Here is a 23,147-nt window from a genome sequence, read left to right as displayed (position 1 = left end):
AGGTAGAGAGCACTCGGAAAGAGCGCGTCGCAATCGTCGTTCAAGATGCAGGGTTCTTTCTCGTCTCCCCCTTTCGACACCACCACGAGTCCCTCCTCTTCCTCGATGATCCGGAAACGTACTTTCCAAGACATGCAACCCGGAATCACCTCGAGTCCAGGATACTCCTCAGCATGCGACAGTTCTCCTTCGTCACTCCCGTTCCACGATTATCACTTCCTTTCTTCCCCCGAGACCTCGATCTCGACTCTCGCGTCTTCCCCGATGAGTCGTAACGCCTCGACTCAATCTTGCTTCAGCACCTTTTCCCCCTCTCAAGATTACGCCGTCGACAGTTCGCCGCAAACTTCTCTCTACGCGCCTTTCCCTACTTTCTCTCCTACTCAACAACCTTTCCTCTCTCCCGATGCGAACGATCGACCTGGAATGAAGAGGAGAAAGACGATGCCGGAAGTACATCAATTCTCGCCGACGACTCACGCGAAACCTCGCGATATCGTCTCACCTCGAAGCGGAGGGAGAGATGGAGAAGATGTTTGGCCTCCCGCGGTGGAAGAGTGCTTCCAAACTGGTGAGTTCATCGAGTCTGAGACGAGCAATCAGGACCGTTTCTAACGATTTGTCTCACAGCTCTGCGGTTATTGCCTCGACTCGGAAGGAAGAAATTGATCATTCAGGGAAAACCTTGCGGTCGAAACGAACTCATCGCCGATTACATCTTTCGACACACGGGCAAGATGAGATCGAGGAAACAAGTGTCGAGTCATATTCAAGTACTGAAGAACCTCAAGAAGGATGACGAGGAATGTGAGCTCTCAATTTCCGCGATTCGTGCGAGGGAAAGCACCGTGACACTGATCTCCTCCTCTTCGTCCTGCGCGACAGTCATGTACCTTGTATCGGATCCAGTCGAAGGAGAGGATCAGTTCTTACCCGGAAACGCCGACTTGTTTTTCGGCGAACAAGGAATGGCATCTCGACACGCTCCTCCAGTCTTCCTCGAACGCTCCCTTTCTGCAAGCAACGTTCCTCATCACCCTCCGATCGACCTCTCTTCGAACCTGACCGTGTCCGGACTCGCGCCTCCGTTCCTTCCTCCGCCCTCGCACCCAGTTTCAATCTCGAACGACGGCAACACGCTCCACTCTCCTTTCGTCATGCACCCTTCTCCCTCTTCCGCGACGACTCCGACTTCTGGCATCACTCGAGCGATGCAAGGCATGTCGGTCGCCGTCTCTCCTTCACCTTCGCTCCCTCCCGTCTCCTGCCCGATCGCTCCTTCGTTCATGTGGGTCGTTGCTCCAACGAGCTCGGGAGACAAGGGTCACATTTACGCTCGACTCGAAGCTCCGAATGGTCCGACTCGAAGCGTTTACCTCGAAGATCTCCCGATGTGGGAGAAGCGATACTCGTCGATTCCGGCAATGAACGATCACCTCCCTTGCCAGTTCTTGCACATTCAACTTCCTCTCTCGATCCCTGGAGTCAACGGATCTGCCCTCGATCAACCTCTCGAAACTCAACTACGAGTAACTGCGGTCCAAGCTCTTCCTCTCACTTCGATCACGAGCATCTACTGCCACGGCGACCTCGTCATCACGTACGAAGACACGCTCAACCCTCTTCCTCTCGAATCTGGATCGAATTCCCTCAATCATCAGAACTATTACGACGTTCCATTCGGTTCCGATTTCTGGACGATGCTACTTCGAGGTGGACAAGACGGATTCAACGAGCCAACTCTCCGCAAGTCTGCGAAAGAACGACAGTCGCTCGCCGATATGCTTCCAGGATTCTCGGTCGTTCAAGAATTCGTCGTACCCTCGGAACACGGCTCGAACAATAACACTCTCAGTCCTGGAAGTGCGATGGGAGATGTAGTGCTCGTCGTATTGTACGATCTCGAAGTTAGTAAAGGAATGAAGGCGCAAATGGGAGATATCTCTTTCTTGTCGCTTCGAAGATCTTCGACCGCAGCTTCTCCTCCTTCTTCCTCGCTCCCTCCTCTTCCTGTTCCACCGTTCGTCCCCTCGACCTCGACTGCGTCATATTCTCAATCAGTCCCAACGACGACGGCGCCAGAAGTCCCTCAACTCGTCATCCCTTCCGACTTTTACCACGACGATTCGTCTTCTCTCGACACGGCTCGTCCTCCTTCTCACTCGCTTCACAAACCGAATCTATCTCTCCACATTCCTCCTCCTCCTCGATTCACGACAAACTCGAACGGAGGACTTACCGTACACTCTACAGCGTCGTCAGCACAACCTTCTCCCTCGATTCTCTCCGCGACGGGTCCGATCACTCCCTGGGGTCAAGTCGTTCACACGCCAACTCATCCTCCTCCCGTCTTACCTCCCCCTTCTGCGATCGCCGACGCTCAACGAGATCGTTCCCGACTCGAAGCGGCCTGGAGATCAAACGCGGCGGAAACGAATAATCGATGGGATCTCGACTCTCCAGCTCTTTACGGTCCTCCTCTACCTCTTCCTTCAACTTCTCACGCTCAAGATCATTACGGCTTTTACGACATCAATCATCATCCTCATCAACCTTCGCATCACCATCCTTTGCATCAATCTCATCTCGAAGAGGAACATTCGAATAGCAGTCTTTCGTCGTTCGCGATGGATCGACGTTCGCTTTCGAGTCCTGCCTTTTCGACGTCTTCTTCTTCGACCATCAATGTATCTTCATCGACTACTCCGGCATCTCAACTCCAACCTCGATCGAGCTCGAATCTGTTACCTCCTCTTCCATCTCCCTCGAGCCTCACTGCGAACTTCAACAACTCTTCGAACGCTTACTCGCCTTCTCCACTCTCGTTCCCTTCGAATGCGATTGCACAAGCGCATGAGATCGATTACCTGAACTCGAAGTCTCTCGATCCCTCAAATCGATCGAACGTTTCCCGATCAGACTCGAACGGGATCGTGAATATCAAGCAAGAAGAGGATCAATCACCGCGGAAGAAAGCTGTCGCGAGCAAGTCTGAACAAGACGCTTTCTTCTCGAATTTGTTGGGTTCGACTACGAGGTGAGTTTTCGTTTCTCTCGTTTTGACTTTTATCGTTACTCACCTCGTCGCCTCTTTCTCAATAGGTACACTGTAACATCCTAATCCTCGCTCGCTCATCTCTCCCCTGCTGTTCACATACCACGACTCATCTTTCCCGCGATTCATCCTACTTCAGTTCTTTCCCTTTCTCTCACCTAATACCCCATCATTACAGACCCTTCTTACGTTCCTTTCGACCCCCCATTGCAGTACCGTATATCCCTAGTTCGTTTCTCATTCCTTTACTTCAGCTCGAGCTTCACCTCACGTCGTATTCTGTCAGAATTATTGTATCCTCTCTCCCGCCTCTCCTCCTCCTCCATCGACATCTTCTCTTTCCGCAGTATACTATGTCTTCACTTTAACTTATTGACTCCTTGGTTACACCACTCGATTGATTCGATTGGAACTTGCTCGAATGATTTTCTGCTAAACTTATTTCTCTCCCATCTGTTCGAGTTCGTGAGAGGAGAGCAGCGAGAGAAAACATGCGGATTGACACATTTGGTACATCATCATCATCATCATCATCGTCGAGAATCTCAACCAGTGAGAGATCACGATCCATCTATCGTTGAAGTTTTGCTACAGATTCCTTCTTCTTCTTCTTTCGAATCGAAAATTGTCTACTGAAAGATCGTCCTCGTCAAGCTGGGATCTCGATAGACAGAGAGGCGAGACGTGAAGACTCACCAATTCATCCCTCTTTTCTTCATGGTTCGTTCGATTGAGTTCAGGATCTAATCCGAGGTATTCCGCTACTGTTAACCTCATGATTAAAGCCCAAGCTTTGATCGTATCCAAATCCAACGCCGTCGCATCATCCTGATTGAGAGAGTGCAAGTTCAGTCACAGCACTCCGCTTCACGACAGAGACGAGAGAGGGAGAGGACTCACCGCGATAGTATGCCAAACTCTGGGAAACGGTACACTGATCAAATGAACTACCGGAACTCCCTTCTTGAGGAAAGGTAAATGATCATCTTCTATCGTTCCCATCCATCCTTGAGGTCCTTTCCTATTGACGAAGAAACTCTTCTCCTTCGCTCCCAATTCCTTCGAAACTTTCTCGTAATTCGTTCCTCCTCCTCCTCCCAACGACGGCCAAAGTAATCCCGCTTTACCGAGTCTCTCCTCCGAATGTTGGAATTGATCGAAGAGCCAACCAGTGTTTGAGTAAAAGTTTCGAATGACTGGATGTTGAGCTCCCAACAAATCGAGTAAAACTAAATGACTAATCCTTTCCAGTTCATTCTTTGGATTAACCATCGTCGCACTCGGTGACAACGTCGTCGGTTGATTCGCCCACTTGTCGACGAGGTGTTTCGCACCGTAGATAGAATCCGTCGAACTCCATTCCCCAAATGCTTCTTCCCCATCGAACAAAACAATCTGTAGTGTCTCTGCCTGTACTCCCGTTCTCCCTTCTTCTCCGCCTTCTCGTTGTACTATCCTCTCTTTCCTCGAGTTGAGCCAGGACGTTAGACTTGAAGCCGTGTCGTAGAGGATCGCACACGGAACGGCTGAATCTGTTGCTCCAACAAAACCCGCCGAAGGAGATCCAGGAGGGAAATATTTCGAATCGAGATGAGCTGAGAGTGTGAATCGTCGGATTGCGAGAGGGTCATGAGTGAAGATTAGGTTTGTGAATTCTCGAGAACCGAGAGGAGTCAAAGTTTCGAAGGTATCCTTCTCGACATGCTGTCCGCGCGATATCCAACTTCGTATCAGCTCCTTAGACGACTGCTAGAGTTAAACTGAGAGGGTAGACTGACCCAACCGAGTTGAGTAAACTTGTCCTCGAACAATTTCTGTAACCTCGTTAAATTCTGACTCCCTACCGCTCGAGGAATCAACACTTTACTCAAGAAACTGTTCGGATTGTTATAGTTGAGGTTCGAGTCGAGGTCGGAGAGAGTAGGGATGAGGGATAGGGAAGAGGAGGAGAGAGGTGAGTAGGTGGGGTTACGTTTTGAGAGGATGAACGGACGGGGACGGGAAGCGGAGGAGAGAAGGGGCAGGAGGAAACAGAGAAGGGGAAGTGACCAGAACGGTATCCGCGGTGGTCGAGCTCGTGGCATTGAAAGATGTTGGAGGAGAAGAGAGATGAAAGAGATGAGAGGAAGCAGGCTCGTTCACTTTCTTTCCTTAATTTTCGGTCGACGGAGAGCTCTCTTAGTCGCCTCCAGAAATTACGCTGTCTCGAGGCCGCGCGGGAAAGCAGAGAAGAAGTATCGTTTCTCGCAAGAAACTCCGCTCGCATGACCTGACTTTGCAGCTCTCGACCCTTGAAGCACTGACGACTGTATATAAGACATGATTGCAAAGGTGACAATGTAACGAGTTTGCGAGAGGGAACGGTCCAGCGAACGGGTAACAACATCTAGATACTGAGAGTTTTCGACCATCTCAGGTTGTCAGTTTGATCCCGAACAGACTGTAGAAGGAGAAAGCACTCACACTCGTCGTTTCTTTGCACGAGTACCACCAATCTTGATCGGAGTCTACATCACAAAAGAGCTAGAGTTAGCATTGAATTCGACCCAAGTTTCGCAGAGAATGAAAAACTCACAGCATCCGTTACCCTTTTCACCAACGACCTAACCTCATCACCTTCCGCTCCCATCAAACTCCTAAAGACCGCATCTCTCCCCTGTCCAAACCCTTTCCAAACGACCTCCAATTCGGTAGGTCTCGGTCCTTTACTCTTCATTTTCTGACCTCCTTGCAACACTGGCGGTTCGATCAAATCCCTAATCTTCTGAAACATCTTCAAACTGACTTCGACGGCAGCATCGTAAGTTCCTCGAGCGGCTCCTTTGTACCCTGCTGAACCGGCGGAAACCCATGCGATAGGGACATGGGGATCTTGTCGGGATACGGAGGAGGAGGAGGAGGGACCAGAGGGAGAGGTAGAGAGGGTTAGGATAGTGTTGTTACGGGTCGAGAGGACCGAGAGCTTGTAGGGTTGCGAACGGAGAGGAGAGGAACTTGATCGAGAGGGAGAAGAGAATGAGAGTGAATCTCGGGTGAGGGGAGATGGAGTTGAGGTGGATGGCGCTCGGAATGCTTCAGGTAGAACGGCGGACCCAGGTAAGGGTGTAACAGAGGGGGAAGGAGTGGTGGATTCGAGAGTTGAGGAAGAAGAAGAGGAAGTTTCAACTTGAGGAGGTTGAGTCGCGAATAGTCGGGTGGACCGTAGGGAGAGCGGAGTGAACACCCTCTTTGATGTACTCGCTAGTAAGGATTGCATTTCTGAGTGTCGGATGAGGGATAGAAAGAGAGAGAAGCGATTCCGCGAACTTCTGCTCTTGATCTCTACCCTCTTCGCGACGACTAGCAACTGTGCGCCCTAGCTAGTCACGCAACAGCACCAGTCCGACGATTCAGCAGCGCGGAGAATGGCACCAACAGCTCGAACGAGTTCCCCTCCTCCCTCTTGGAACTCTCCGATGTTCTATCCCCCAACTCTATCCTCTCTAGTAAACCGTGATGTGCCACCTCGAGATCCTCGTACACTACCCGCTTCGATCCGGTTCCAGAATCAGCCTCCGCCTCCGTTTGGCGGGAGTAAATCGATTCGGTACGATACGCTCGAACAGGAGATTGAAGCATTGGAACAACTGGAAGAGGATCATGAGATACGCGTGAGCTACCTCTCACTCACCCAGACCGTGTATCCGGTTCAACCGTGGAGAGATAGAGCTGAAACGAGTCTCGGGTTTCTCGATTTTGCTTTTTAGAATTCCGATATCAAAGAGTTTGGCTATTCCTGGTTAATCCCCTTAGGTCGTCAAAACACCCACGAAGAAGATGATGATGATGATCTCGTACGTCCCTTCCCCTCTCCTCTCCCATCTCTGGCGAAGCGGATCAACTAACTTTCTTCTCGCTGATTCTCAGTCTCAAACCTCTACGTCGCCTCGAAACGCCGGACAAAGTTCCCACTCCCATCATCATCATCGAGCACTCGACCAACTGCCCCCTCCACCAGGTTTAGACGATATCCTACCCCCGACGAGGAGACCAGGAAGAGTCGGAAGAGTTGAGGACGAAGAATCTACGGGAGAAGCAGTGGTTGATTTGGATGCGGAGATTGAGGACGCCGATCAGGAGGATAGTGATGAGGAGGAAGAAGGCGAGGGGAGTATGAGCAGAGGGAGCGAGGACATGGAAAGGAGTGAGAGGAGAGGTTCGTTACCGTTGTAGGAGGCGACATTGAGGATATGGGAACGAGAAGCCGGTCTTCTCTGCACCTTTCATGGTAGTAACTCGTCGCGGTCACAGATAGAGAGCTAGGCATTCAAGTTGGGATCGTTCGCAAAGAACAGTAAAACTGTTTTTTCGCGCGAGTTTTTGTTTCGCTCGTCACTAGCCAATCACGCGCTCTTCTCCCGGCGCTTTGATTATGAGGCCGCTAGTCTCAACGTGCACTGCCCAGGATGATAAGAGAGAGGTTGTCTTTCGCCTTGCGACTTTTTTGAGCGACTCTCCCACAAAACTTCTCTCATCTTTCCTTCTCACCAACTCGCCGGCGTTTCACGCTAGGCCACCTTCGACACTTTTTCACGCCTTGACAGTAGACCAGCTACAACTCCACCCCTCTTTCCTCTCCAACTCACTGCAGAATCTTTTCCTTCATCTCCCATCGAACCTCTCTCCCTTCAGCGCTCCCACCTAGAGACCACCCCACCTATTCGCTTCGATGACTTCACTCATCTCGTCCATCTCGTGGATCCCTCGCGGTGCCGCCGCTCAAAACCCTCAAAAATATACAGTGGACGAATCCGAACTCGAACGGATTGGGAAACTCGCGAAGGGACAATTGGAAGGGGCAAAGATTGAATTGGAATTGGCTAAATTGATGGAAGGGGGTGAGAATGGCGAGAATGAGGGAGAGGATGGAGGAGAGGGGGAATGGGAAGAGTGAGTCTCTCGTTTGCTGCTATGTCTTGTTCGCGTGGATGGGAGGAAGGAGATCTTTGGAGAAAGAGAGAGATGGAGCGAGGGAGGTAGAGGCGATTCGGATTCATGAATCTGTGCTGATTCTCAGTTTTTCTTTTCTTTCTCCATTTTAGCGAGAACGATGAATCACAAGACGAAGCAGCGATGGAAGTAGAAGATGAAGACGATGCAGAGATGGAAGATGCCGCTACGATCGCCGCTCAAAAAGCTGCGAAGAAGATTAAAGCTGCTGCTGCTGGGGAGAAGAAATCGAAGAAAGAGGGAGATGGTGGAGAGGATGATGATCTAGCGGCGTACAATCTGGATACTTACGATGAAGAGGAATCGAAGGGTGCTGGTAAGTCGAAACTGTCTCGCTTGACGAATGAAAAGAGGTTCGCGAGAGAGTATTAAAAAACCGAAAGCTGACTTTGATTCTGCCGCGTAGCGATGGGAGCTTTCAGTAACATCAAGGGTTTGACATACTACGGAAACGCATCAGACGATCCTTACGTTACCCTCGAAGCTGTAAGTCGACTCTTCCCTCTCGTGAATCTTTCGCTACTCGCGAAAGTCGAAACGAAACGAAACGAAGAGGAGGAATAAAGGTAGCAAGCAATGATTATTAATCAATATACCCAAATTGCTGAGCACTCTGGCTTTAGTCGGCTGAGTGCGATGCGGTCAACCTTTTTGACAACATACCATCTTTCGGATCTGAGCTCTCTACCTCACCCTCCCTTCGTCTTCGTCTCTAACAACACCTATCGTACTGGTCACGAGCATTGACCTGACCTCTCTTCGGCCCTGTGCTTGTGATAGAAACAAGAAGATGAAGAACTAGAACGAGAAGAACTCGAAATTCTCCCTACCGACAACCTCATCGTCGCCGCGAAAACTCAAGACGACGTTTCCCAACTCGAAATCTACGTCTACGATGAATCTGAAGAGAATCTCTACGTTCACCACGACCTCTTGCTCCCCGCGATGCCTCTCTGCCTCGAATGGTTAGATTTCTGTCCCGGACGAACGAACGACGCCGAATCGAAAGGAAACTTTGTCGCAGTCGGTACCCTCGACCCGGAAATCGAGATCTGGTCGTTAGATGTCGTCGATGGATTGTACCCCGATGCGATTTTGGGACCACCTCCGAAAGACCCGAACGCTCCTATTCCTTCTACTTCCTCGATCACCGATTCTACCCCTTCATTATCAACCGACGGATCGAAAAAGCAGAAGAAGAAGAAGCCGAAGAAGCCTAAAGTCGTCGCGAACCCTGAATACCACGTCGATTCGATCCTCTCCCTCTCCTGGAACCGTTCTCATCGAAACCTCCTCGCCTCCTCTTCAGCCGACAAGACGATCAAATTATGGGATTTGTCTCGACCTACTTCGAGTCCCGCGTTGAGATCTTTCGATTCACTCCATTCCGACAAGGTTCAATCGGTCGTTTGGAATCCGAAAGAACCTACCGTTTTGTTGTCGGGAAGTTGGGACGGTACCGTTCGAGTATTCGATAGTCGAGCACCCGATTCAGGAGTCGCAACAAAGGTCGATTCGGACGTCGAATGTTTGAGATGGGATCCTTGGGAACCTTCAAATTTCCTCGTTTCGATGGAGAACGGTTTGGTACAATCCTACGATTCGAGAATGTTGTCGACTTCGAAAGGAGGAGCAGGGGGTGCCGACGTCGCGAGAGGAAAGAGTTTATGGACGTTGGCGGCTCATGATGGAAGTGTTTCGAGTTTCGATATCAACTCGATGGTGAAAGGGTTCATGGTTACTGGTGGTACGGATAATATGGTCAAAGTGTGGAATTTGGAGGATACGAAAGCTGGGAAACGAAACATTTCTCTCGTTACCGCGAGAGATCTCGGAGTCGTGAGTCTCCTATCTTTCTCTCTCTCTTTGTTACCGTGCGATGACTGATTCTCTTCTGACCTGTAGGGAAAAGTCTTCTCTGCTTCTTTCTGCCCCGATGATCCTACAACTATCGCTGTCGCTGGATCGAAAGCGAACCTTCAACTCTGGGATGCTTCGACGTGAGTTTCTTCCCCCCTCTCGCGCGCACTCGAATCGCGTATACTGACGTGATATTCTCTCGCTTGTAGAAACCCCGGAGTACGAACCGTTTTCGGAGACCGACTCAAAGCGCTCGGAAAGGATCTCTCGAAAACTGGAGCTGGAATCGTCGGTTTGGCAGATGACGAGGAGGGAGACGATGTCTTGGATGACGAGTAGATACTCTGTTGAAGTACTACGACATTATCTCGCCCTTAAAGTTTCTTGACTTGAGAGAAAGCGACCGAGAGAGAAAAAGAAAACCTGTCTCGCGTCGTTCACTCTTCCTTCTGCTTTCGGCTGGTGAGTATGATGACTACGAGTATCGATGGCAAAAAAAAGGATTATAGTCCAACCTACCCTCGTGAAAGGGAGGTTGAACTCTGCGAATCTTCGACTTATTCAGTCTTATCGATTCGGTCGCGCTGTATTTCTCCAATACTCGCCCAATTCCAAAGGGATAACCAAAGAGAGCGTTCCTCGAAACCAACCAATGAGTACACCCTGACCGCCAGGTTCGCAAAGATTATCCCTAGCCCAAATTGAATTCTAACATTCCGAAGAAAGTGCGTCCCGACAATAACGCAACAGTGTCTGATCTAACCACGTAGGTATTTCCGATCATTTAACCACAAAGGATTTGTACCGATCCCGTACAGTGATCCAACAAGAGAGGAGGGAGACGTCTGCTCAAGTCCTCAAACTTTTCGGCTTTTAACTTTCAATTCGAGTGAATTGTATGGTAAGGGGTCTTTTTTCCGCAGAAACCTTTTTCAGGCGTCAATCCGAATAGGCTTTCATCAAGTATCGATACCTCTTCTTTGCGATACCCTCGGGAAAGGAAAAGTAAAGGGGAAATAGTTTCCGCGTGAGGGGAAACTTCGCCGGTTTCACCTCATTGTCCTTTGTGAGCTGTTTCTTACTCGTTGCTTCAGCTTGTGGTCAGATTCCGTCAACTCTCATCAAATTCTCGGATGCAGAGAATCGAAAGTTTGAAAGAACAGAGAGAACATGCTTGCGAAGCGGAGGAGGACTGTGCGTTTCCCTTCCCCATTTCAACGCTCTCTTCGCGTCAAAAAGAAACCGCTTCAATTCACTTCATCTCGCCTGAATATTGTATACATATTCACGCATGGAGTCAACCAAAAAGGTAAAGGCTGCGACAAGTGGGAACACAATGTCGGCGAAAACTCGTAGGCGAGCCGAGCTCGAAGTTGTCGTCAAAGTCGTAAAGTTTTGAAATTTTCGTATCGAGAGAAGTATTTAACAGAAGTCTGCGTGTCTAGGTTGGTAGCGTATCCGAAAGAGGGTTTCAATCTCTTTCATCTGTATCCGTGAGGCGAGTAATCAGCCAAACAAAGTTCCTTGCTTGCGCTCGGATTCCTCTGTCGATTTTGTGCGTAAGGAAAGCGGCATTTCTCAGGAAACGTCTCGAAGAGCTAGAAGAAGAGGTCAGAGCGACGTGTGGTGCTCGAACAGGCTCGGTGTGTAGATAAGGGCGCGAGCGTCGACAGCCAAAATTGCCTGAGCTCAAAACGACAAAACGAGACTGCGAAACTGGCTCGCATCGTCTACAAGTTGCAAGCGAAACTCATTTGTTACATTCGTATTGACGATAGGGGTTCAAGAGAGCAAAAGTGAAGGATGCAAGAAAGAAAGGAGGACAAAAAGAGGAGAGAAGCGACCGATTGGCGAGATCGGTTGCTCGAGCCGTGTTTCGTCAGAGGCGATAGTGCACTGCTGCGGAACTAGAGACTCCAGAGACTGTGTAGAGAGCCACGTGTACACAATCTCTGTCACAGCGAGCCCAGAGAATTCGAGTACATTTTGCGTTGAAAGTTTGAATTTGGATCCGAGACGAGCCAGCGAGGAAAACGAAGTGTTCGATTAACATCGAAGAGCTCCAAGGGATTCGATACCATAACCATGAGATACGAATACGAAACGACGAGGCGACGACCACTACCGAGCGAAACCTAGCTTGAAGAATTTGACGTCCTCGGAGTACCTTGATTTGTTCCATAATTTGATTCGGCCGCGGTGGGGACCTCGACGGAGGTGATCTGCCTTCCAACCGTTTCGTCGACATTCAAGGGCTCAAGCTGTGTGATTCTCCTCCCCGATCGTCCGGGTTACTCGACAGAAACCAGGAACTTTGGAAGATTTCGCTCGTGGGTCGTTTTTCTCCCGCCGTTTGACAGTCGTTCAAGGTCAAGTCGGCTCGTATCTTGCTCATGGGGACCGGCCTGGGAAGACGGAGAGGGTTCCAGAGAGGAGAAGGGGCGATTCGAGCGAGAGAGCTTGCGAAACTTGCGAAACGAGCGTCGTGCGCTTCGTCTTCACTTCTGGCGCTCTTTTCTCGACTGATTGCCCGTATACTCACTATCTCCAGTACTGTCAGCTTCGGACCAGCGAAACTCTCCGAAAACCGATAAGCGGGCCAGCTCCTCAATTACGACGCTCTCTCCTCCTTCAACTTCTCACTTCCACCTTCAACCATGTCTGAAGCCAGTTCATCCACCGCACCAGCACCACCACAACCTCAATTCGATGCCGCCAAGACTCAAGCGCTTCAAACTTACCGTAAAGTGAGAGAACATTCCTTCATCATCGCCAGATCTCGACTAACCGTTCGCAACACGTTTGCCTGTTGCGCAGAGGTTGAAGGAACACGAAGAGTTGGAAGGTAGACTGAAAGAGAGTACGTAGCTTCTCCTCCCGCTCTCGAGACTCGTTGCAAGGAGATGACGACTAACTCTCGATCTCTCTCCCTCCCATCTAGGTACGTACATCCGAGCCACAAAGCACGAGATAGGTGGTAGCTAATTAGAGAACGCGGATAGTCCGTTTGTCATTGAGAACGTTGGAGAAAGATTTCGATAAATCCGAAGATGATATCAAAGCTCTACAATCCGTTGGTCAAATCGTTGGAGAAGTTCTCAAACAACTAGATGATGAACGCTGTAAGCCAACCTCCTCCCTTCCTTCTCCCATTCGGCGAGACGAAGCTGACTCGGAATAAGGATTGGTAGTTATCGTGAAAGCTTCTTCGGGACCTCGTTATGTAGTGGGATGTAGGAGTGCAGTACCGAAAGAGAAGTTGAAGAATGGGGTACGAGTTTCTCTCGATATGACGACTCTTACCATCATGCGGTAAGTCAAATTTCTTCTTCGTCTCTTTCCTTTCTCAAGTCGAGGAGAGCTCACCTCGCTTCGTGTTGGGTTGTAGTATCTTGCCACGAGAAGTCGACCCCCTCGTATACAACATGACGATGGAAGATCCCAAGGGAGCTAGTTTTGCAGGAGTTGGAGGATTGGGAGATCAAATTCGAGAATTACGAGAGGTGAGCGATCTCTTTCTTCAGCGTGTTCGACGTGACCAAGACTGAAGATCGGAGGAGCCTCACTAGGTCATCGAGTTGCCGTTGATGAACCCTGAGTTGTTCATGCGAGTCGGTATCAAACCTCCCAAAGGTGAGAATCGATCATTTCTCATCTCTATATCGCTCGGCTCACCTCCCTCTCCCCCGGTTCGCAGGTGTACTTCTCTACGGACCTCCCGGTACCGGTAAAACCCTTCTCGCCCGAGCCGTCGCCGCAACTCTCTCCACGAATTTCCTCAAAGTCGTTTCCTCTGCGATCGTCGACAAATACATTGGAGAATCGGCTCGATTGATCCGAGAAATGTTCGGTTACGCGAAGGAACACGAACCTTGTATCATCTTCATGGACGAGATCGATGCGATTGGAGGGAGGAGGTTCTCGGAGGGAACTTCGGCGGATCGAGAGATTCAGAGAACTTTGATGGAGTTGTTGAATCAGTTGGATGGGTTCGATTATCTTGGAAAGACCAAAGTCATCTTTGCTACCAACCGAGTGAGCTCTAACTTTCTCCCTACTCTTTCGCAAGATCGAGTGGAACTGATCGCTTTCGCTTTTTCGTTCTCGCCTCGTTTAGCCGGATACTCTTGATCCTGCACTACTTCGTCCCGGTCGTATTGATCGAAAGATTGAAATCCCTCTACCGAACGAAGTCGCTCGAATGGAGATTCTCAAGATTCACGCTGGACCAATCGCGAAATCCGGTGAAATCGGTTCGTTTCTCCCTCGCGCTTTTTCTCTCTCCTTCGCTCCACTGACCACGTTGTATGACCTCGCAGACTACGAAGCGGTAGTGAAACTCTCGGAAGGTTTCAACGGTGCCGATTTACGAAACATCTGTACCGAAGCTGGAATGTTCGCGATTCGGTTCGTTACTCTCGCTTCTCAACCACTCTGCAAGTGTACTGAACCGCGATGTTACCCGACCAGTGATGAACGTGATTACTGTATTCAAGACGATTTCATCAAGGGAGCTCGTAAGATGCAAGAAGCGAAGAAACACGGTTAGTCTCTGATTCTCGGCCCAGTCGAAGCTGTTTTACACGTACTGACTGTGCTGGGTCCTTGACTACAGAGACTATTCTCGAATACGATGGAGTATAGTCGTGATCGAGCGAAAGACGAGAGAAAACTTGTTTGTAAACAATGGAGGGAACGAAATCAAAGTCTCTTTCGTTCTCCTCCTTCTCTGCAGGCGAGTGTGTGATTGTGCGCTAGAGAGAGTGCGGCAGAGGCAGAAAGCTCGTCCGGAGTCGAAGCGAGGGTTCCGGCCGCTCTGGAACATCTCTCATTCTGACTTCTCCGCCCGACGAAGATGAGAAAGGTCCATGACAGCTCTTCTGTTTGTGTACAGAAAACCCGCATTTATAATTTCCTCAGTATCGAATCAAAGCTAAAAACGTCCATAATCGAAGAAGAAAGAAAAGAAAACCGAAAACAAAAGTCAAAAATGTCAAAGAGAAAATCCTCTCCTCCCTCCTCCCGAAATGAACCCAAAGATGTTTGTAAACCACTAGCCACAGCTCCTAAACCACCACCCGATAATCCAGATACCTCGATTCCCTTCCCGACTGTTCAAGGCTCCATAATTAATTCCCCGTGAATTCTATTTCCAGTCTCAATTCTAGTCCTTCCAATTCCCTCCGAAAAAGTCGAGAGAAAAGTGAGAGAGGACGGCGAAAAGGCGAAGGAGATAAGAGACGGTCGGAACGAGTAGCAAAGTCGGATGAGGGAAAAAGGGTGAAAGAGAATGATAAGGCGATGGGAAAGAAATGGAAATGTGGTTTTGTGGATTTTTTTTGGTCTTTGGGAGATTTCGTTTGGTGTGTGAGATTCGGGGATTTCCTCTGTTCGTTTTTCTTCCTCCTTTTCTCGATATGAACTTGTTCTTCTTCTTCTGTATGTGGAGACGCTTTAACCAGACTTTCCTTGAGGTTGCTTGTTTCGTTGACTGGAAACAGAGAGGAAGTCAGTTCGAGAGTTTCGTGAGAGGAGGGAGAAGCGGGAACTTACACCTTGCCTCCGGGCTGAGAGTGAGTCGGAAGAAGAGAACGTCAGTATACTGCAGGAAATAGAAGCAGCGGGTAAGAGAGAAACGAACAGCGGAGGTAACCTATCTCGAATCGAAAAAGTCCGCGTCAGCTCTCGCTCGTCTCACGCCATGAGTAAGAGGGGGTAGGAACATACGTTAACGAAACGAGAGTTGAAGATGAGACGTTTCTTAGCACGTCCAGTGACCTTCTTCTTCTTCTCTTGAGGTTCGACCTTGGGGGTTTGCGACTTTACCTTACCGGCACGCGCGAGCGATCCGTGAACCTTTCCCCTATCATCACAGTATCCGGATTGTCAGTCATCGATCTTCGAAGAGCGTGTATAGTTGAGATGTGTCGAGTTGATGATAGGTGAAGAGTGGCCAACTCGATCTCCCTCTCTGAACCGTCTGAGACCGTCTGTAGCCCGTTCAATCGCTCCTTTAATCTCTCAATAACCCATCTCAGTCGTTCTCCCAGGCTCTGTATCCCTCTGTAGCGAGTATCTCCCCTCGAATCAAACTTGGTCACTTTTTCCCTCCTCTCCCTTCTAACGCTATCGAGACCGGGTCGGCATAGTTTGATCGCTGGGTGTGGTGTACTGGCTGTAAAGTATCTGCGAGATCGGACTAACATGTTGAAGTTGGTGGAACAAGAATCGAACAAGAGCAAAAAACCTCTCGTCTTTGAAAATTCCTCTGCCTCTCTCCCTTGTTGCTCGATCACTTCATCGACTCTACTACGCCAACGCAATACGACACTACACCTACGATTTTGGAACCACCTTGCAAACTGCCGCTCCGCTGTCAATTTCTTGCCCACCTCGTTTCGTTCGGAATCTCTTCTTTCCGCTCTGCAACCCGTCCATCCAACCTCTCTCAGCTCGGAAGATGTCGAATCGCTAGCTGGATTGAACGTCAAAAATGACCAAGATGGAACCGCTGATCTCCCGTTGGAAGCAATCTGGCTCTGACCTCGCAAACTGAAGATTCCCTCGAGGTCTCTTAACACTCTCCAGTCTCTCGTATAGCGTTACAGACTCACCGCGCTGAGCGGTTCGAGTTTAGAGCTGGTTTTTACGAGTTGGGGGGACCAGGACTTCTCGCAAGATCGCGAGGATCGGGAGGACGCTCTCGATCCGGACTCTCGGTTGAGGGATCCTGTAGAAGGTACATCCGTGAATTGTCATCGCTGTTCGTGACTTCGAAACGGGTCAGCGGGCAGTTCATTGATATCCTTAGGGAAATAGGGCGATTCGGTATCGACGGGTAGTTCGAATTGCGCTTTTCTTTTTTCTCAGTTCTCGTTTTGAACTTACCTTGTCGAGTTCGCACGACTTTCGACACTGATTTGCTCTGAATCTCAACAATACGGTTCCGGCCTCTAGTCCGATGAACTCTCGATTTGCTAGCGAGGGAACGACGGTCTTGTCGGCGATTCGCTCTTTCGCTCGACAGCCCCCGATGGTATCCGTACGGGAGTCACGAAGTTGACTGGAAAGGACGTCCCTGTCAAGGATAAGGAATACGGTCAATAAGAAGCGAAAGGAGATCGGTTTGTAAATAGTTTTCAACATTGCGAATACTGAACGATGTCAGTGCTCTTTTGCTTGTACGCTTCTCTCCTGAGAAGCACCATCTCATCGTTGTCCAGTCCGGACGTTTCTTTCCACCGCGAGTTGATTCGTCCGCCGAATGTAGCCGTGCGCCACGATCCGAGCGTTCGGCTTCGAAAAGCTCACGCGCTAGTGATCTCTTCTGAGCAGCTTGGGCAAGGCATGAGTCTCGAAAGGTGAAGAGTCGGTGTGACCAGCTTTCGAAGCGGTTGGTTTAAAGACCTGGATTCGCCGTCGACGAACGAGCTCTGCGATCCGAGGAATCGCGAAACGAAAGCTGTAGAGGACTCGAAACGTTCATTGCTTGGGATACAACAGTCGCCTAGCGATCTAGGGACGGGAACGCACTCCCGCTCTAGAACGAAGCGATGAACGATTGACAGTTCTGTCGACTCGAGAAAGAGTCGCGAATCTCTCTTTTTCTTCCGCTCTTTGAGTTTTGCTGTCGAGCTGCTGGGAACGACTGCTCTCCTGGTCTTCACATCGTCTCAGATATAACGCTTCTCACGAGTCAGTCGAGAGAACCATGAGCGGCTGAGCCTTGCGATTCTGGAAGAACTCGCTTCGTTTTTACTCGGTCTGTTTCGAATCACGCAGATTGACTACACGATGAGGCAACGGGACAAAGCATTCGACGTCGACTCAGCTACGAACTCGATACCGACCCAGCAAGACTCACTTCAGGATCAATCACGACGGCGACTCGACTCTGACTCCTTGCTCTGGGTCTGGCTTCACCTCAACGTTTCCCTCCGACGCCGACGCTGATTCCCTACTTCCGACTTTCGACGTCCGACACCATTCCGACTCCCGACGCTGACTCAAGCTGAGATGAACTCCGCCCGCTTTGTCCCCTCAACCTCTTCAGGTCATTCCGCGACGGGGATCCAAGTTGTTAGAGTGACTCTCTAGCCTGACTCCCTTGGAGTCGTACGACAGCATGCATGTCGGTGCGACTAGGACGACCGATCTCGTCAGTCGGTCGTCTTCCCCTTTTCTCAATGAAAGACGAGAATCAAGGACCTCGAGCTCGAGAACGAAACAGAAAGAAACGGAAATATGTACTCGGAATGGGTGTCGTTCAACATTCGGCAGTATCAATGGGAATGGGGTGGAGGGTATACAAGGTCGAACAAGATGAAAAGGAATGTGTCGAGATGAAACTCGATCGAAAGAATGAGAAAGAGGAATGAAGATGAGGCTAAAGGTCTATACAATCGAAAGTGAGATGATGGGTTCGTTAAGAAGAGATGAGAGATGAGATGAGAGCTATTCCAGTGTAAGAGAGAGAGAGAATAAGAATAAGGAGAAGAGACGAAAAGGAAACAAACGTTTCGAGGGAAAAAGTAAAAATCGAGTCGAGAGAGACCGCTCAGCAGTCCCCGTTGACTCAAAAGAGAGATGACTTAGTGTTTCTCTTTATCGAGTACCTCCCCTAACGCGACGAACAAATCCGCGTCTCTACTCGCGATCAAACTCGAATGTCGTTTCAATTTCGTCGTATCCATCGACATCCTTTTCATCGTCGGACTCGTTGGTGATCCCCCGTTCAAGGTCGACGAGTTCGAAGTTGAGGAAGGAACCGTGAGGGAAGTAGGAGGGAAATCAGGAGAAAGAGGAGAATCTGATCGTTCGAAAGGAGCTAATTGAGGAGGACCTTCACGAGTGGCCGTCGATGCGACGGAAAGAGGTCGTTCGGATTCGTTAATGGGAGAGAGAAGAGTTGGGGTGGGAGGAGGGAGAGGAATGTTCGCGGGGTTGATCGGGGAAAGGGAACGCTGAACGTCGGAGGGAGGGGAAGGGTTCGAGGGGGAACGGATCTCGGAGGCGAGAGGTGCGGGGACGATCTGTCCGAGACAATCGAAGGGGAATACACTGCGAGACGGACGAGAGGCGTGAGCTCGGAGGTTTGGGGAGATGAGAGAGGGAAGAAGCGAGAATTTACCCTTTCGAAGGAGGAACTCCCGAAGACAGGTTGAGACCGAGGGCCCATCCATCATCATACTTCATGAGTACTTGTACTTTATCCCCAGGCTGTGGGAGTCGAACAGAGGCTCAGTCTTCGGAATCTCCTGTAGACTGATCCGAAAAAACGACTCACGTATAGAACCAGTTCATCATCTAAACTCGGATCAAAAGTCCCCTTAACGATCCTGATTTCTCCCTGTCCCTCACTCTCTCCGAAGGGACTCTCCTCCGTCGTCGTGGCGAGTGCAAGAGGAGCTTGAGGTTGAGGAGGTTGAGTTTTGTTCAAAAAAGATTGACGACGATTATCCAACTCTTGTTGTAATTCCCTCTGTTCGATCGATTGGTGTTGTTGGTAATGCGACGAATCGTGATGGTGATGGTTCGAGATCGAGTTTCTCGGGGAAGAAGAAGCGACGGATTGGGCGGCGACTAATCGAGCGGCTCCGAATCCGGCAGCTCCAGCTCCTCCTCCTCCTCCTCCTCCTGCAGCGAGCGAGGCGGGAAGGTTACTCATTGAGGAAGTTGGGTCTTGATGAGCGAGAAGGTTCGTAGTCGAAACGGGAGGAAGTGGTTGGTTCGCAGGAGGATAAACGTTCGACCCATTATTCCAGGTCGGTTCTCCTCCTTGTGCGTTGTAGTATTGTTGCTGAGGTTGAGGTTGATTCCAATTCGAAGTCGCTCCATATCCTCCTGCACCGTTCTCAGGACCTTGATTGAAACTTTCGCCCGAAAAAGTTTTCTCCCTCCCTCCAAACAAAGAACTATCATCCCTCGTCATTGACTGCTCGTTCCCCATCCCGTTCGTATTATGTCCATCCCATTTATCTTCCTGTTTCTTATATCCTCCCCCTGCACCTCCCACTCCTCCCGAACCAGATCCAGAACCGAGGAATCCTTCTTTCGCTCTACGATTGTTCCTCCGTTTACGCCAAACGAAGAACCCGATCCCGATTGCGAGTACAGCGATCACAGCAATGATCGCACCGGCGACAGCTCCACCATTCGTAGAGGAGGAGGAGGAGTTCGATTTTGGGTTCGTATTGATTGGAGTTGCGGTCGCTTCGTTGAATCCAGTGTTGGTTGCTCGGGATGCGGGAGTAGTGCCGACGCTCTGGAGATGAAGGAGGGGAGGATCAGTCTCGCCTGAGGAAGAGAAGGGAGAGAAGAGAAACGAACGGTTGAGGAAGAACTCGAAGAAGTTGTTCCTCGACCTCGAGCCGTCGTTGACGAAGAAGAAGAGGTCGAATCATCCGTGGTAGCTACTCAACCGAGAGGGATGTGAGCGAACCAAACTTCGTGTTCAGAAAAATCACGTTGAAACGCGAAAGGAACAAAACAAAAGAGAAAACTCACAAGTTACAGCAGCAGCCGCGGTCGAACGAGTACTACTGGTGGTAGTAGCAGTCATGAACGAAGGTCTTTCACGTTGTCTACCCGTACCTATTCCGTTCCAAATCAATCAAAACAAGGGCAGGAATCTTCATTTCAGCCGAGGACTCTTGCTTATTTTCCCAGACTCGTCTCGAGAGGGAAGAGAGGAAGTGAGGAGTGACTGACTGGTATCCTCTGCAACGAGTTCAGTTGTACTAGTACTACGAACTCGACCACCTCGAGTAGTTGTTTCGGAACTACTTTCAGTCGCGACGACTCGTTGACGTTTGTGCAACATTCGGTTCAATCCCGGTTGGTGGGCGTTCTCCATCTTAAATCTCGGTGCTGTGTGCAGGTAGTGCTCGAGCGTCGGGTGGAGTGTGAGAGAGAAGAAGAAGCGGTCGGATCGCGTCGAAGGGGAGTGAGAGGTTGACAGAGAAAGAGAAAGGGGTGGAGACTGCTCGTGGGTTTTGAAGCTGGGCGATGGGCGGGCAGAGAGGGATGAGAGTGGTGCTACCGTGTGAGAAGTCGAAGATAGGAGGAGCGAGCAAGAGTCGAAGGTTGAAAGAAATGAGTGCTCGAGAAGCGAACTTTCCGCGCTAATTTCTAATTGGCTCCAAAACAATACTCGGATGGCTACTCTTTCTACGGCTTGCTATACCGTAAACAGTAGCTACTAGATACCGTCGAGGATCCCCAGACGCGGTTCAGCAGAGAGGGTTTCGAATTTCTGAGACTTTTTGGGAATTCTCGCCCAAGTCGGGGGAGCTCATCTCTCTTTCCATCAACTTCACACGACGCTCTATACCAGCAGAGCAGACCGCGACCAGCCAGAGTAGTCTCGCACCCTCCACCTGCTCAGAAGGATGGCGGCCTCGACTTCCTCTTCCTCTTCTTACTCGGCACTCCTCCGTCGATCTAAACTCGCCTCCTACAACCCCCAAATCGATCAAGTCTACACTACCACCGCACCTCATCTCGCCCGCCAGAACTTTGGTCTCAAGCGTCCTCTCCCGGCAGCAACGACTAAAACTTCTCCGTTCGTTCGGATCTCTCAACTCGACTCTCGTGAAGGTCGCACCGTCTTCCGAAAAGCGACGAGGGAAACTAGTTACGTGAAAAGATGGCAAGAGACCGGAGTCGGATTACAGAGTGAAGCGTTCAGTTTGGTGAAAGGACGGAAATGGGAATTACCTCTCGTTCAATCGAGGTTCGTACCAGAATCCCTTCGAGAGGCGTTGGGTTCGAAAGGAGGAACGATCAAACACCCGAAAGAGGCCCAGGAGGCTCCGATCAGAACTCCAAATTTCCTCGCGATGAGTGAATCGGAATTTGAAAGTTACCTCGATCAATTGGAAGGAAGAAGGGAAGAATTCAAACAGTTCGTCGTTGAAGAACAAGCGAAACAGTCCCAGACCTCCCCTCAACCGATCGAAGAGTTCGACCTATACGCTCACGCACAAAGTAACCCGAACGAATTGATTCGACTCGTCGAACGATTCCTCCGACTCCCTTCTTCTTCTTCTTCCTCCTCCTCTGCTTCCTCCTCCTCTAGAGCCCTCCCACAAATTCACCCAACTCTCGCCCTTCAATACGCGACTCCAACCCCTCTCGAATCCTCTCTCGCCGCTCCCATTCCCGGTCGACTCCTAGGTCCCTCCCCCTTGAACAATTTCAACCGACCCCCCGGACCTCTCTCCTCCTACAAATTCGGTTCCGGTACCGAACTCTATTCCTCCGTACTCTCGACCGTTTCTCCCATCAACGCCCAAAACACTTCGAACCTCCCCTCTACAACTTTCTTCCCCGACGCTTCCTCGATTCGATCAAACGTTCCCGGTCGTGCCTCGTTCCGTCTATTGAATCCAGTGATCAATCCTCTAGGTTATGCGAATCGAATCGCGATTGTAGAATCGGGATTAAAGAAAACTCCAGATTTCAGACCTACGACGGCGGAATACGAACCCTCTGTACTCGCTCTTCGACCGGTAGCTATGAACCCTGTGGTGGAGACTCCAGGAGGATCGGGAATGAAGGGACCGGCGGGGAGACATCCGATTGGAAGTCCGGCGTATTCGGGGGCTTTACCACCTGAATTCAACTCTCGTGCGGGACCTGGAGGAGGAAATCGTCGTTCAGGAGGAGGACTCACGCCTCAGGGACTTTCAGCCTACTTCGGAGGAGGAGGAGGAGGAGAGTCGTCGGGGATCTCTTACAAGTCGTTGGGAGTTAACGAGAGAGGACCGCGGGATCTGTTGGCAGGGAAGAAAAAGAAACGTACAAAGGAACAGCAAGAGGCTTGGTTAGCTACGAAAGAGAGTTTGTTGAGTGATCGAGAGAACGAGAATAGGAGAATGGGAGCAAGAGGTGGAAGAAAGGGAGGAGCGGGTAACAAGGAGGGAAAGAAGGAACAATTGTTGGCACAGTTGAGTTCGTTGCTGAACAAGTAAAAGGGTAGAGGGTGATTTAGTGCAAAAAGACTCGGTTTCGAGTCCTTTCTCTCAGAGTCGCTCATATGCCTTTTTCGCGTCGAAAGAGGTTGGTTCACTTTGCTCTCAACTTGACCGGAGCTCACTCGAGACAACAACGATGCATCAAGAACGAGAGTAACAACAACAATACAACTCGATGTTTATTCTACTTGCAACATTCCTCGGGCAACAAGAAGAGAGAAAACAAAAAGACGATGGAACCACTTTGATGTGACAAAAGAATAAAT

At 50.1% G+C, this 23,147-nt stretch overlaps 8 protein-coding genes across 8 annotated transcripts; 5 read left to right on the top strand and 3 right to left on the bottom strand.

Moving 5' to 3' along the window:
- Positions 1-45: 45 nt before the first annotated feature.
- On the top strand, positions 46-3,121 carry TEC1 (Tec1p; the record flags this gene model as incomplete). The annotated part of the gene is made up of 4 exons (XM_076630664.1): positions 46-571; positions 631-807; positions 886-3,037; positions 3,103-3,121. 4 exons carry the CDS (start codon positions 46-48, stop codon positions 3,119-3,121), a joined length of 2,874 nt encoding a protein of 957 aa, XP_076489401.1.
- Positions 3,122-3,615: 494 nt separating this feature from the next.
- JCM6883_002871 (uncharacterized protein) lies at positions 3,616-5,139 on the bottom strand (the record flags this gene model as incomplete). The annotated part of the gene is made up of 4 exons (XM_076630663.1): positions 3,616-3,684; positions 3,752-3,883; positions 3,956-4,759; positions 4,834-5,139. The coding sequence occupies 4 exons, from the start codon at positions 5,137-5,139 to the stop codon at positions 3,616-3,618; spliced, it is 1,311 nt and encodes a 436-aa protein (XP_076489400.1).
- A 302-nt stretch (positions 5,140-5,441) lies between these two features.
- On the bottom strand, positions 5,442-6,311 carry MRPS18 (mitochondrial 37S ribosomal protein uS11m MRPS18; the record flags this gene model as incomplete). Its single annotated transcript, XM_076630662.1, has 3 exons — positions 5,442-5,448; positions 5,519-5,562; positions 5,631-6,311. 3 exons carry the CDS (start codon positions 6,309-6,311, stop codon positions 5,442-5,444), a joined length of 732 nt encoding a protein of 243 aa, XP_076489399.1.
- Positions 6,312-6,459: 148 nt separating this feature from the next.
- On the top strand, positions 6,460-7,267 carry JCM6883_002869 (uncharacterized protein; the record flags this gene model as incomplete). The annotated part of the gene is made up of 3 exons (XM_076630661.1): positions 6,460-6,705; positions 6,802-6,888; positions 6,962-7,267. The coding sequence occupies 3 exons, from the start codon at positions 6,460-6,462 to the stop codon at positions 7,265-7,267; spliced, it is 639 nt and encodes a 212-aa protein (XP_076489398.1).
- A 496-nt stretch (positions 7,268-7,763) lies between these two features.
- Positions 7,764-10,243, top strand: JCM6883_002868 (WD40 repeat domain-containing protein; the record flags this gene model as incomplete). The annotated part of the gene is made up of 6 exons (XM_076630660.1): positions 7,764-7,984; positions 8,137-8,360; positions 8,451-8,530; positions 8,825-9,883; positions 9,950-10,044; positions 10,114-10,243. 6 exons carry the CDS (start codon positions 7,764-7,766, stop codon positions 10,241-10,243), a joined length of 1,809 nt encoding a protein of 602 aa, XP_076489397.1.
- A 2,318-nt stretch (positions 10,244-12,561) lies between these two features.
- Positions 12,562-14,548, top strand: RPT4 (proteasome regulatory particle base subunit RPT4; the record flags this gene model as incomplete). Its single annotated transcript, XM_076630659.1, has 11 exons — positions 12,562-12,651; positions 12,722-12,764; positions 12,907-13,026; positions 13,096-13,216; positions 13,293-13,407; positions 13,474-13,537; positions 13,602-13,939; positions 14,022-14,157; positions 14,224-14,311; positions 14,375-14,448; positions 14,520-14,548. The coding sequence occupies 11 exons, from the start codon at positions 12,562-12,564 to the stop codon at positions 14,546-14,548; spliced, it is 1,218 nt and encodes a 405-aa protein (XP_076489396.1).
- Positions 14,549-18,495: 3,947 nt separating this feature from the next.
- Positions 18,496-20,759, bottom strand: JCM6883_002866 (uncharacterized protein; the record flags this gene model as incomplete). Its single annotated transcript, XM_076630658.1, has 6 exons — positions 18,496-18,964; positions 19,035-19,123; positions 19,191-20,168; positions 20,234-20,316; positions 20,411-20,497; positions 20,615-20,759. The coding sequence occupies 6 exons, from the start codon at positions 20,757-20,759 to the stop codon at positions 18,496-18,498; spliced, it is 1,851 nt and encodes a 616-aa protein (XP_076489395.1).
- A 535-nt stretch (positions 20,760-21,294) lies between these two features.
- On the top strand, positions 21,295-22,878 carry JCM6883_002865 (uncharacterized protein; the record flags this gene model as incomplete). Its single annotated transcript, XM_076630657.1, has 1 exon — positions 21,295-22,878. The coding sequence occupies one exon, from the start codon at positions 21,295-21,297 to the stop codon at positions 22,876-22,878; it is 1,584 nt and encodes a 527-aa protein (XP_076489394.1).
- Between the last annotated feature and the right edge of the window lie 269 nt (positions 22,879-23,147).

The sequence above is a fragment of the Sporobolomyces salmoneus genome (genome assembly GCF_050403485.1).
Source record: "Sporobolomyces salmoneus JCM6883 DNA, S_salmoneus_JCM6883_v1_ctg11, whole genome shotgun sequence".
NCBI lineage: Eukaryota > Fungi > Basidiomycota > Microbotryomycetes > Sporidiobolales > Sporidiobolaceae > Sporobolomyces > Sporobolomyces salmoneus.
This window is presented reverse-complemented; position numbering and strand designations above follow the sequence as displayed.